General features: G+C 42.6%; 1 protein-coding gene across 23 annotated transcripts in view; it reads right to left on the bottom strand.

The window, feature by feature from the left end:
• The window catches only part of MTSS1 (MTSS I-BAR domain containing 1), a 124,578-nt gene that overhangs the window by 31,198 nt on the left and 81,308 nt on the right, over nt 1–12,072 (bottom strand). For all 23 annotated transcript variants that reach the window (XM_018076908.2, XM_018076914.2, XM_018076901.2 and 20 more), the window contains 2 exons: nt 1,903–1,987; nt 414–505 (listed from right to left, as the gene is read on the bottom strand). In XM_018076908.2, the coding sequence (XP_017932397.1) occupies nt 414–505; nt 1,903–1,987 (177 nt within the window). The remainder of the gene's footprint in view (nt 1–413; nt 506–1,902; nt 1,988–12,072) is intronic.

Raw genomic sequence — 12,072 nt, 5'->3', positions numbered from 1 at the left:
GATGCTCAGTGTTTTACAGGGCTGTGCAATCTCTGGAGAATGCTGCATCTGAGGCATAACATGATCTTACAATTTGCTTTTAACAATACCCCAGGGCTTTGACAGGATAGATGTGGCATCTCCAGTCCTCAGCACTATCGCAGAACACACAGAGAGAGCAGACTAACAGACTAGTCATGGCTTATCAGTCAAGGAAACAATCTATCCCTTGGGGTCCTGCAAACTAAACCTTCCAAATGCATAGCAAGGGTTAAAATTTTGTTAGGCACTTTAGGAGAGGAGTGTTTTAGAAGCGAGAAGTTGCTATACATATTTAAGCATATCATTCAGTTCCCCAGTACAAACATGAAAAGAGGAAGAAAAACTGATATTACAATCTTACTCCTATTAAAGAATTCTTCCTCTGTAACTACCTTTTGCATGGTCTTTATCCAGCTGATTGGCCACTTTCTTCCACTCTTCCATCTGTTCTTGAAGTGGGTTTATCAGACAGTCAATTAAAGCACTAATTTTGTTGGAAAAACACAAAGAGCAATCAAATCCTGCAGATACCCCTATTCTTACAGAGAGAGCCAAGGTCAATATTGGAGTATTTTTACTTTTTGCTGTGACAGCTACCAGTGTCACAATGTAAATATCAGAACATAAAAATGTTTACACTGGAGAAAGCAAAAGAAAGAACTGGATCAAAAAAAAGTAAAAATCCACATCACAAGATAACCAGAATTACTGCGCAGAAGTTCAGGACAGTGAGGAACAGAGAATAAAGCAGAGGAGTGACCCAAAACAGGTCAATGTAAACAGTTAGATCCTACTCAGCTGTCACACAGTTTAAATGGGTACTCTGGAGACCAGAAAGGTTCATGAAGCCATGAAGATTATAAACTTAAATAACACATTTATATACACAAGACAGAGCAGTTGTACAACAGAACAACATCCTGGCCAATGATGGGCCTCACCTCACACCAGTGGAGCCCATGATACAGCACCAGCAATCCTGCACTAATTAATGAGACTGGGATCAAATCATTTAAATAGCTAACTCTCGGGTAACTGGAGACTAAAGTTGTCTCTTCACAGTCAATTTCTTAAAAATCTTTATTTTAAAATAATCAGAAAAATCATAGAATGGTTTGGGTTGGAAGGGACCTTAAAGGTCATCTAGTTCCAATTCCCCTGCCATGGGCAAGGACACCTTCCACTAGACCAGGTTGCTCAGGGCCCCATCCAACCTGGCCTTGAATACTTCCAAAGATGGTGGAAAAAGGGAAAAAACAAACCAGGTCACCAGCAAATGGTGAAGCATCATTTTTTTTCACCTCAGGTCAAGTATAACTTGCAAGTCTGGTTAAAAAGCACACATGCAAACTACAACTTGTACAAATTGTTTTTGTACAGCCCAGCTTACATATGAGCTAATCCTCTCTCATTACCTCTACAGTCTAACTTCAACAGCAAAAAGGGAATGAGAGAATTTGCCTTTTTGCACACTCATTTGCTGAAACTTTTTTTCTTGGCCACAAGCTGTTTGGGCTCTCCAGTAAGCTGAGGAAGCAGCACAACATGCTGCTGCTGCTTTAAAACTTAGTAACAAAGCTTGAAGTCCTGAAACAAAGACAGGTCAGTTGGTCACATCAGCAGCCGCCTGCTCAGCACTGAGTATCAGGAACTGACAGTGGGAATTTGCAGCATATAGAGGTGATTTGAGGCAACTAGCCCAGCCCCCAGAATATGCAGTGAAATCCTGCATGTTCACAGCACCTAATGTGCTGTGGGGCAGAGAAAAATTGCTGTTCTCAGTGACATGGGCAGAGATCAGCTGAGAAGCCAATGCTGGTGGACACCTTCAGCATCAGAAAGATGAACCTCCAATGCCAGGCCAGGTAGGGAGCCACTCACCTTGAGAACTGCCGGAGTTTCGACTCTATACTTCTGTGCCTCATACACATCCTGGTGAGAGCAGACCCAATCTCTCTGGTACCACCTGAAAAACAAAAAACAAAAGGTAGGTGAGACTCCGATGACATTCCCACCTGTGGTGTAGAGGCATAAGAACCAGGAGGCAGGTGCCAAGCCTTCCAGAGCAACTGTAAAACAAATTACTAGTAACTGTAGAATCAACCAGGCTATTAACAGGGCAGACCTCGGGGGTATCTGCCACCTCGGGAAGAGATTAATTCCTGTTTACCAAGAGACCAGAACTGAACAATTAAACAGGAATAAAACGCAGTTCTTCCCAGCACTTTTCTGTGCCATGAGGTCCAACTCCATGGCAGAAGAGTTAAAAGTGCCTGAAGATGTCAAGAGCCAAGAAGCAAAGCTGGCACAAGGGGATCTATAGAGAGCTGAGCATCTATAGAGACTTTATGTACACATTTTGGAAATAAACCTAGGGGATTCGATCCAGTTTTCCCATCTCTGGATTGTTTAGATCCAGTGCCTCAAAGGGATTCTGCTCCTCTGGGATACGTGCCCGATCCCACATGCCGCAGGTCCCAGCATTGCCAGGAGGTGGCGCCGTTCGCTGCAGCCCCTCGCGCATCCCACAGGTGGGACAACCAGCGGCTTTCCAAGTTTCCTCCTCCTCCTCCTCCTCCTCCCAACTCGTGCCTTCCGAAAACACACATTCCTTCACTCCCCACTTCAATCAGCATTACCAACTCTGACCAGCCCATCAAATTTCGATATAACTTTGTTTTGGTTAGTTGCTAGGTTTGGTAAATGCTTGGTTCCCATTTGCAAGTCAAATCTACTATTTTCAGGGTAACAAACATCAACCTTCGTACAAAATGTTTCCGAACTGCAGTGCTCTTTGCAACACTGAATATATCAGCAACTATTTAAAAGACCTATTTGATTATCAGAATAACTTTGGACTTGTATCACAAACTAAGATCTTCCTTAGGCTTTAAAAATGGCATTGCCCAAGTAAAAAAAAAAAAATCTCCCCAAAAACTTGAAAATTTTTGATCATTTGAGTTTTTTAAACATGAAAAAAGTCACCATCTTCCTGCATTCTTGTGAAATTAAATCCTGCGCCCACAAAATGGCTGTGGAACAAAGACACTAAATAACTGGAACAAACTGTGGCTATTTGGTATTTTCCATTGTTCAAAAAGATAAATAGAAAGTCCTTTGTGACTTGCCCAATTACTCATGTTTTTATAAGGAGCTATTGAAATAATATTATTTAGTAACACTGAAGAGCTGTAGCCTCTCTGCATACGAGTGGTTGGGAATAGCATACGGACTCCAGCCTGTGGAAGAGATGGATCCAAACCCATCTCTTCCGGTGATGCTGCACTTGCACACGCTGTGACAGACTCTGGTAACTTGAAAAGCAATACAGAAGATGGGGAGAGGCATAACAGAGAGAAAACAACTGCAGAAAGAGGACAACATCCACAACAAAACATCTTTATTCCAAAACATGGGCATTTTTCTCTGAGCCAGTGGCAAATAAAAATAATTTTATTTCAGAGTTCAATATGGCACAACTACAATGACAGAGAAGGAGAAATGAAGCAAAAACTTCCATGGCCATCAGCAGAGTAATTCTGAATTGAGTTTAAGCAAAAGGTAGGTTTTTCAGGTTGAAAACTCACTGACATACTGGAATATTAAATACTGTCAATGGTTAAGTGAGACTGCTTTCCTAAGTCTGTTATATGAAAAAGGAAGGGTCATATCAGAACAATGATAAGGAAATAAGGCACCATGTGTTTTGGAGACTAGGAAATGAGGGCCAGTTACTGTTAATATTAAATTGCAAGATAACAGAATTTTACCTGAAACACCAACAACCAAAGTATAAATATATCCCCTCAATATACAGTACAGATGGGCAGGCAAGGTCAGCCAAACAGCAATACAGTTTGGCCTATACACTGGTAGTTGAGCTGGTTTAAAAAACAAAGAAAAACCAAACCAAACCAAAAAACCCAAAACAAACCAAACAAAAACAAACAAAAAACCCCCTCAAAAATAACAGAAAAACCCCCAAAAAACCCAACCCAAACAAAAAAACCCAACCCACAACAAAAATAAATAAAGCCTGGAATAAAAAGGTTATTACATAGAAAAAACCAAACTAAACTTGTTGGGAATGAGGGGGCTACTGGTTCTTCCCACCTTTTAAAACTTCCTGTTAAGCATGAAGTGTTTACATGAACATGGAAAGCTGAGGTGTTAATTTCATTCTGTGAATAAAGATTATTCTAACAAAGTGAAAGTAAAGGAGAAAAAATGGTTTTGAGAAATTTTTAATGTCAATTCTGGAAACAGGGTGTTCCAGAAGATGGGTTTAGGATTCTGCTCAGGAAAGAGAATGAGGGGTGCTGCTGGAAAGTTTGGGAGGGCTAAGCCAGCACCTCAGCTTGGTCATCATGGGCTCAGGGAGGGCTGTGGGGAGTGGGTCAGGGCTGGTAAAGGTCACCGGACTAAAGGAAGGACAGTACGGGCCCATCTTGTCCCACACCTGAATCCTGCTGCTTCTCCTAAATGTATTAAGTACTCCAACAGCACTGGAGTTAAACAGAGCTTTACCTTCCTGATCCCAACTATATTAACTGTCAAGAATACAAATGCTTCCTGAGAAAGCAAGAAAAAGTTAAATACAGGCCTCTCAACATCCTTTGATTTACTGAGCTGGAGCACTGTGGTCATCACCGATGCAGTCAGCTGTTCCTCCAGGAACACCTGCAGTGCAAAGGATTTATCTCAACTTTCAGAAGGAGATTTCAGCAAAGGCTAGTTCCCACGAGCAGAACTGCACTGATGTTCCTGTTTCCAAATCTGGGATCAGCTGGCTACACAAACTGGCAGGAGGGAATCTGTACCACTGCAGTGGTTTGAAAATATCCAAACATAACAAGGGATGGTAGCTTGGATTTGTTTCTTTCACCCAGTCTCAGCTGCAGTGAACAAGAGTAACATATGCTTTACATAAATTACTCACAGCAGCAGCAGGTGGCCAAAGCGTGTACTCTGCACACAGAGATGGACCTCACAAGCAGCATTAATGTGTGTGCAAGTCCTGGTATTGGCTACACACCCAAGTAGTCACAATCTAGGAAGGAGTTTATTGCACTGGGTAATGCCACGGTCATACAAAACTTGCTTCAGCCTCCAACTTAATTTATTGTTTATATTTTCAAATACCTGCTCCAAAAGCGACCAATTGCGTACTGACTCAAGGATAGAGCATCTGACAGAGAAGTCCACCAGGATAATGCTGAACGCACTGCCCATCTCCATTTCACTTACAAACAGGTCTCTGGAAGAAAGTTATGGCATTCTCCGGTATTCTCCAACTTCCCAAAAAGAAATACTGAGGCCACACTAGTAAACTTTTCATCAACCCACGAGTATGTTGGAGGGGTGACCTGGGCTCCATTCACTGCTCTGCAGCTATGCAAGTCAAATTGCTGTGCCTGGGACTCTCAGTTTATGAAATGAGGCTGTGAATTATCTGGTTCTCTGACATACCGTAATAATTCATCCATTAAGGCAAACAATGCCTGGGAACAGTGTAAAGTAATACTTCGAAACCGGAGATGAGAGCTGTATTCATCAGAATTCCCACTCAGAGAAAGTGGCTTAACAAAACGCTCCTGTCAAATTTGATTAGAAAGTGGGTGATAACATCAGCCTGATTTCTCATAAGTAAAAGGTGACTCTGCAAGGCAAAACGTGCTTTTGCTCTCACCTGCTTCTTCCTTTCCTGCCTAAGCCTGTAAAAGATCACAAACTTTTCTCATGTAAGATAATTAAATGAAAGTCTGTGGATCACTACACTACAATGAGTCCACTATAAAGGCATAAATGATTTTCTTTTGATGCTTGTTTGTCATTCAACATTGCAGAGAGACAACAGGGACAGATTGTAGGAAAGAGACTCAATTGTTTTATTGGAGTCATTATGTTTGTGTTTAATGATGATCATATATCAAGGAAATGACTATTTGATGAAATGTGCAGCTGTACAACTGCATGGCCTCTATATAACAACTCGCTACAATCAACCTCTTATCTTCCTCCTCTCCCTTCACTGCTGAGCAACTGCAGCAGGCTCAGAAGATGCTGCCTTTCAGGAAGTGCCTTTAAGACTCCAACTTGTTAACGAGTTCATCTTTGTCTTCAAGGGCATAGTCCAAATGTTTCAGCTACTTCCCTCTTTCCAAAAAGGGAGAAAATGATGAAAAATGGGTGTAATACGTTTGTAATTTCAAAGTTATCAGAAGAGGCTTCCATTTTTGAGTAAAGATTAAAGCAGGAGTGGAACGGAGGCTGGATTATTAAATACAACTCTGAACACGGAGGCTATGATAGGATGACTAACAGTAGGACATTTTAAGTTAATGGCCATTACTCAACCCTTATCCAAATTCATGCTGGTAGAAGAGCAAGCAGTTTCCATCACTAATTACATGTGACATGGACCTTGATCTTACAAAACGTTTTATGCGGATGTCTCCATGAAACTCAAGAATGATGGGATCAGTTCCAGGGTGTTACGAAGACAGAGGAAAAATGAGGGCTTTTGCCTAAAAGTGACTAGCACAGGGGCAAGTCACTACTGGGACACAACTAAGCAATCACTACTGGGATAGAAACCTGGAAGTGGAGCTACGGGAGCACTTTATGTTTCAGGGTGCCAATGGCCTCCAGGTAAGGCTTGTAAGTTGGAAAAACACATCAAGAACTGCAGAAAATAAAAAGATCTTGTTCCACATCTACCAGTCAGAAAAAGAACACAGGACACCCTTAGTCCTACAGCTCCTATGAGCCTTTATGAGCAACACTTTTATCAAAGTTTCTGAAAGCTGCTGCAGAAAAAAAACCCTATTTACTGAACTTTTTTTAAAATTTAATTTAGACATCCTTCAGAGGTGACTGGATCAACAAATGCAGATTCAAGGTCAAGCTCACCTATGAATTTTAGACTAACCAGATTTAACAAAGAAACTCTGGCAGGCCATTGTCATATACCACACTGCTGTGGTTGCCACTGCAAAGGAACAGATTGTTTGCAATGTTCAGTCAAGTGCCTTTTGGGCAAATTACTCGGAAAACATATTTACAGAGGCCTGCTATGAAGTTGTCACATTTGCCAGAGCCCCACACAGTCCCATTGAGAGGAAAATGCATTACAGGGCTTATTTTCTTGTTTGCTGAAGAAACTAGCATTTGTTCATGGATGGGACTAACATTTTCTCAAACTGCACTTTCACTGATCTTAAAGGAGGGGATCTTAAGGAGAAGACTGGCAGTGGCAGTTAGTTAAAGCAGCAAAAGAACCAAAGGAACAGGAAACCTGAACCACCCCTAGCCTGCAGCCTGCCCTGGCAACCGCCAGCTTTCGGAAGTCCTTAAAACAGACTATGACCATGTTCTTTGCTAAAGAACATGCCAGAAAGCTCTTGTGACTTCTTCTGATCTAGCTTATTCCTCTGCTAAGCAGCATTTTTGCTTACACTAGCTGTTCTCCAAGCAGAACACTGGGCAAAATCCTCACCCCAGAGGAGTCAACATGAGCAGTGCCAATAAAGAAGCAGGGTCAGAATTTCACTCATGCACACAGAGGTCACTACACGGTCCATCATCCAACATATAAATACAGTCATGAACCAACTCTGCTCTGATCTCTGGACAGTTTAGGTTTAGCCAGCCTTCGGCACGTGAATGAAAAGCTCTCCTGTGGTCCTCTGCTTTGAAAGAGGATGTCACACACACAGGTGGCCAAAAACGCTTTGGGATGGTTTAAGTTATCCTAGGACACATAGGTTCAATTTTTGAGAAACTAAGAAGTCTGTCATTGATTCACGAAATTGTAGGAGAAACACTGTGATATCCTGTTAGGGAGCAGTAAAAGTCCAAGCAGAAATATTTTCCAGTAACAAAATCCTCAAGTCTGAGGTGTTTGTGTCAGGAGTGCAAGCTGGATTGGTCCCTCCTCCTCTCCCTTTCACAAACAGTGCTGCCAGCACAGACAGCAGCATTTTTCTTCTGGTGATTTCTTTCAAGAATTAATATGCATCCCTCCTCACAGGTGCTCGTTGCTCATTTTTAGGAGCCCAGAGTTCTGCATCAAGGTTTTAACGCCACAAAACAACGCATCATTAGAAACAGATTTGCTTAGAAGACCAAATGCCACACTTGTATTTTCCAAGGGCCATTATTTATATTTTATTCTTTGGAATACAAATAATTTCAGTACTGAAAACGTACAGGGCCTGCTAAACACCTGTACTCACACTGAAGCTGTGCCCACTAACACTGTCCATACTTTTTCCTCATTTCTTTTCAAATTTATAGAAAAATGTATTTCCGGAATCATTCTATAAACAGCTCCATAAACCTAACAGTCTTAATGTGAGCAGATCCAACTGCATTGCTCCGAATGCTACACCCACTAATGGCTCAAGGAAGGCAGGTGACATGAGTCACCAAGCTCGCTCTCCAATACAAAAAGGAGCACGCTAATAAAAAGGACTCTGTGATGAAAAGGGAATTCCTGAGGCTGCTAAAGAACGTGAGGCCAAGCCTGTGCACTATCTCAGAGTAATCCCTCACCTATGCAGCATTCCAGAGCTGAGCTGCCAGCAAATGAGTATCCAAGGGCCAGCTCCATCAGCCAGGGATACTCACTGCACTGAGGACCACACTGCACTGCGTGCTCCAGATGGTGGAAAGATGGAGATCTGGTTCAGGCCTATTTAGATAGCCAGACTCATTGATCTCTATACCTTCATGAATTTGGCTCTAAATGAACATTTAATGTCAGCCCAATATGTGAAAAAGGCAATAACTCACGATACTTATGTTCTTCTGAAGTACCAGTCTTTATTTCGTCTGGGCCCAGCGATGAGCTGTGATGTAATCTGATTAGAGGCCAGCAGTATTCAATGAGGGAAAGGGATAATACACTTACACCAAATGGCTTGGAACGCCAAGTGCAATTCCACTGCACACTCGGCAGCACATGCACTGCTTATTTTGAACTGACAACTTCCACAGAGGCTGTAAAAAGCCTAGAAGCTCTCTCTCCTCTGTGTTTAGCTATTGGCCTTCTAAACATCTCTAGCCCCAGAAGCCAAAAGCCCCTTAACTCAGGTCTCCTGACCACCTGTGCTGCTGATCCCAATCCAGCAAGGATTCCAGCTACTACCAAATGGCTGCTGCCTCCAAAGTAAAATCAAGCACCACCAGGACAAGCAGGTGCAAAAAGCAGAAGAAAAGTTTATTTTTAAATCGAAGTCAGCAGATCTAACTGAAACCCCACAGCAAGCAGATTTGCAGAATAAGGCAGTGCTATTTTTATATGCTGTCACTTCTTCCACCAGAGTATGCTTCCTTTAGTGAATGGAGGGAAAGATCATGGAGGGACAAAGGGAGGTAAATATCATTCAAACTACCACAAGAAATTATCAGATCAAGAAATTTTAGAGAAAGTCTGTTGTTTTTCAGTTAGTTATACAGAGACACATTATCATTGACCCATCAAAAGACTCAATGCACACCTAATAACTGAGCACAGCATCTCAGTCCCTGGGCACAAGGGGAAGCTCTGCCCCTGCCCCAAGTATTCAGGGATGTGGTTCCCTCTCACTGAAGCAAACCTGTGCCTTTGCTCAGAGTTAATGATCTCTAACTACAACAGGCACATACATATGGGGGGGTGTACTGGAGGTGATGCTTCAAAAGGCAATACATATATCTTCATTCAGGTACTTTCTCAATGCAGCTGTTCTGTGTGATCCAAATTTAAAAACTGTCTCAAATATTTATTGGAATAGCCATGGCTTAACTTCATCCCTACTGACTGATTCAGTGCAAGTCCAAACTCATTTCAACATGGCTTGGTAGAAGCCTTCTTGGTAGAAGAGATTAAAAACACACTGACTTTGCAGACTTCTACTCTCTACCCCAGGAGACTTGTCAGCGCATGGAGAACCTGTGCACCTCTTTAATCAAGTGGCAGATAATGAGAGGGTAGCATGAATCCATGGCACTGCTGTTTGCAGTTACACTGACTGCCTCAAAGCTCAAATTGCCTGGTGCTATATATACAGACAGTTGTGCTGTTTACGGGGTCGGCTCTCAAACAGTTAACCAGCTTTAACCCCAGTGATAGGTTTGGGGGTTTTTTTGGCCACACTTGACTAATTTTCAATGTCAGCTTCCTCAACCTTGCAGAAATATGATGAATTTTCACAAAAGCAAAGGAGAACGTCACATGGGTTTGACACCAGCTGGCTGCTTGAGCCTGCAGTACAAAGGAATTTGATATACAACAGTGAACTCGGCAAAAGACATATTCCACCTGTTACAGAAAGTGAAATGAGGACAGTTTCATCTCCAAGCAGAGGAACCACAGACCTTTGTGCTTTTGGCCACAAGCTCAATAAGCACACGCTCTGAAAAACACAGCAAACTCTGAGTTCATACTTCTGAATTTAGAAAAGGTACGGACATTTTCTCCTTTACTTTCAAGCAGCAAGTGAAGTTCACACAAGGCTTGCATGCAGATCAGGTGAGACAGCTTACAAGCACTGGGCTGTGCTCACCAGATCTTTGGCTGCCTTGAATGCACAGATTCACGTTCCACCGGCAAACTCCTGTTTATCCCATAAATCCCTCTGAACAATCTACGCTGTCAGCCTGCATTTAAAGTGTGCCTGCTTAAACCACAAAGAGTACAGCAGGAGAAAAGCTTCAATTCTTTGATTCACAAAAAGAAAAAAGCCCATCTTGTACAGAAGATCAAACAAAGCTGCCTCGGTGTATGGTATAACAAGCACGGCGTACAGCACCACTCGGCAGCGCTGACTGGCATGCAAGCACCAAGGACATGCTTATCTCTTTCTGCCAGGACAGAGGAACTGCATTTCTTCTTCCAAACAAGCCCTGCTGAACTGTAGCAAATGCATCTCGACCACTGAAACAGCAGATGCACACAGTTTGGCTGAACTTGCCTGTTGTGACCTGCACACCAGGGTTGTAAGACCTGAGCAAGAAGGCCAAGTTTTGAAATAGCACTTGATCACCCTTAGTAAGAACTGCAAGAAGCTTCTGAAAACCAGGATTTGAATCAATGAGAAAGACAGAATTCAAAAGGCAGAAGGAAAACAAAGATTAATTAAGAACAGGGCTTTGCAAATCTTGAAATTTAAACCCTGAAAGGGGAGAAGAAGCTATCCTCCTCCACTGTTTTAGGCATTCTCTCACGGCAGCACAGAACACCTCTAGTACCTCCTCCCATTGAACATCCCCCAGAAGAGGACTAGGAAGGGATTCACACCTTACACTCCACCCAGGATAAACCTTCAGAGCACTATCGCTGTTCTAGCCAAGTCCTGCTCATCACCTGAATCTACAGTCCTGAATCCCCAAACTAACTGGGGCTGGGCAGCTTTAAACAAGGCTGCAAGCCATATACAGAGCACTGCTAAGGCTTTTGTAGCAGTGCCGTGAAAACCTATGTTAATACCCTTCTTAGGGGATACCCCTCCTTCCACAGTAGGGGAAGTCGATGCACATGGACTGCTCCCCTCCAAATACTGGTGTAACACATTTGGTTATTAGTTCTTCCTTTTAATATCTCACTCAGCAAAAACCAGGGAGACAGGACTGGAAGGGGCCTCGGGAGGCTTTGTGGTCTGCTTCCCCAATAAAAGTGAGGTCAACTTCGATGAGGTTTCTGGGGGTCTGTTCAGTCCAGCCTTGAGTGTCCCTAGGGGTGGAGATTCCTGGGCTCCTCTTCCTAAGTTGCTGCTTAGTGTCACTATAAAATTGTTTTCCTTACCTAAAACCCAGAGTCCACTGTCCCAGCAGTTCAAACCCAGTTTTCCAAGCACCTCTGACACTGCTTTGTCAACATAACACAGTAAATATATGTGGAAAGTGTTTATTTGTTTTATGCAAGTAAAAGTTTTGATGTCAAAGGAATTCAAACATCCACCATAGGTACACAAAACAGCATTTTCACAACCCAATTTGGGAAAGTCTGTGGTATTGTGAAAATTACAAAAAACCAATTAAGGACCTCCTACAAAAAGGAGTCACCCC

Source organism: Manacus vitellinus, unplaced genomic scaffold, assembly GCF_001715985.3.
Source record: "Manacus vitellinus isolate BGI_N305 unplaced genomic scaffold, ASM171598v3 scaffold_1_pilon, whole genome shotgun sequence".
Lineage (NCBI taxonomy): Eukaryota > Metazoa > Chordata > Aves > Passeriformes > Pipridae > Manacus > Manacus vitellinus.
The sequence above is the reverse complement of the archived record's forward strand: the minus strand, read 5'-3'. Positions and strand labels throughout refer to the sequence as shown.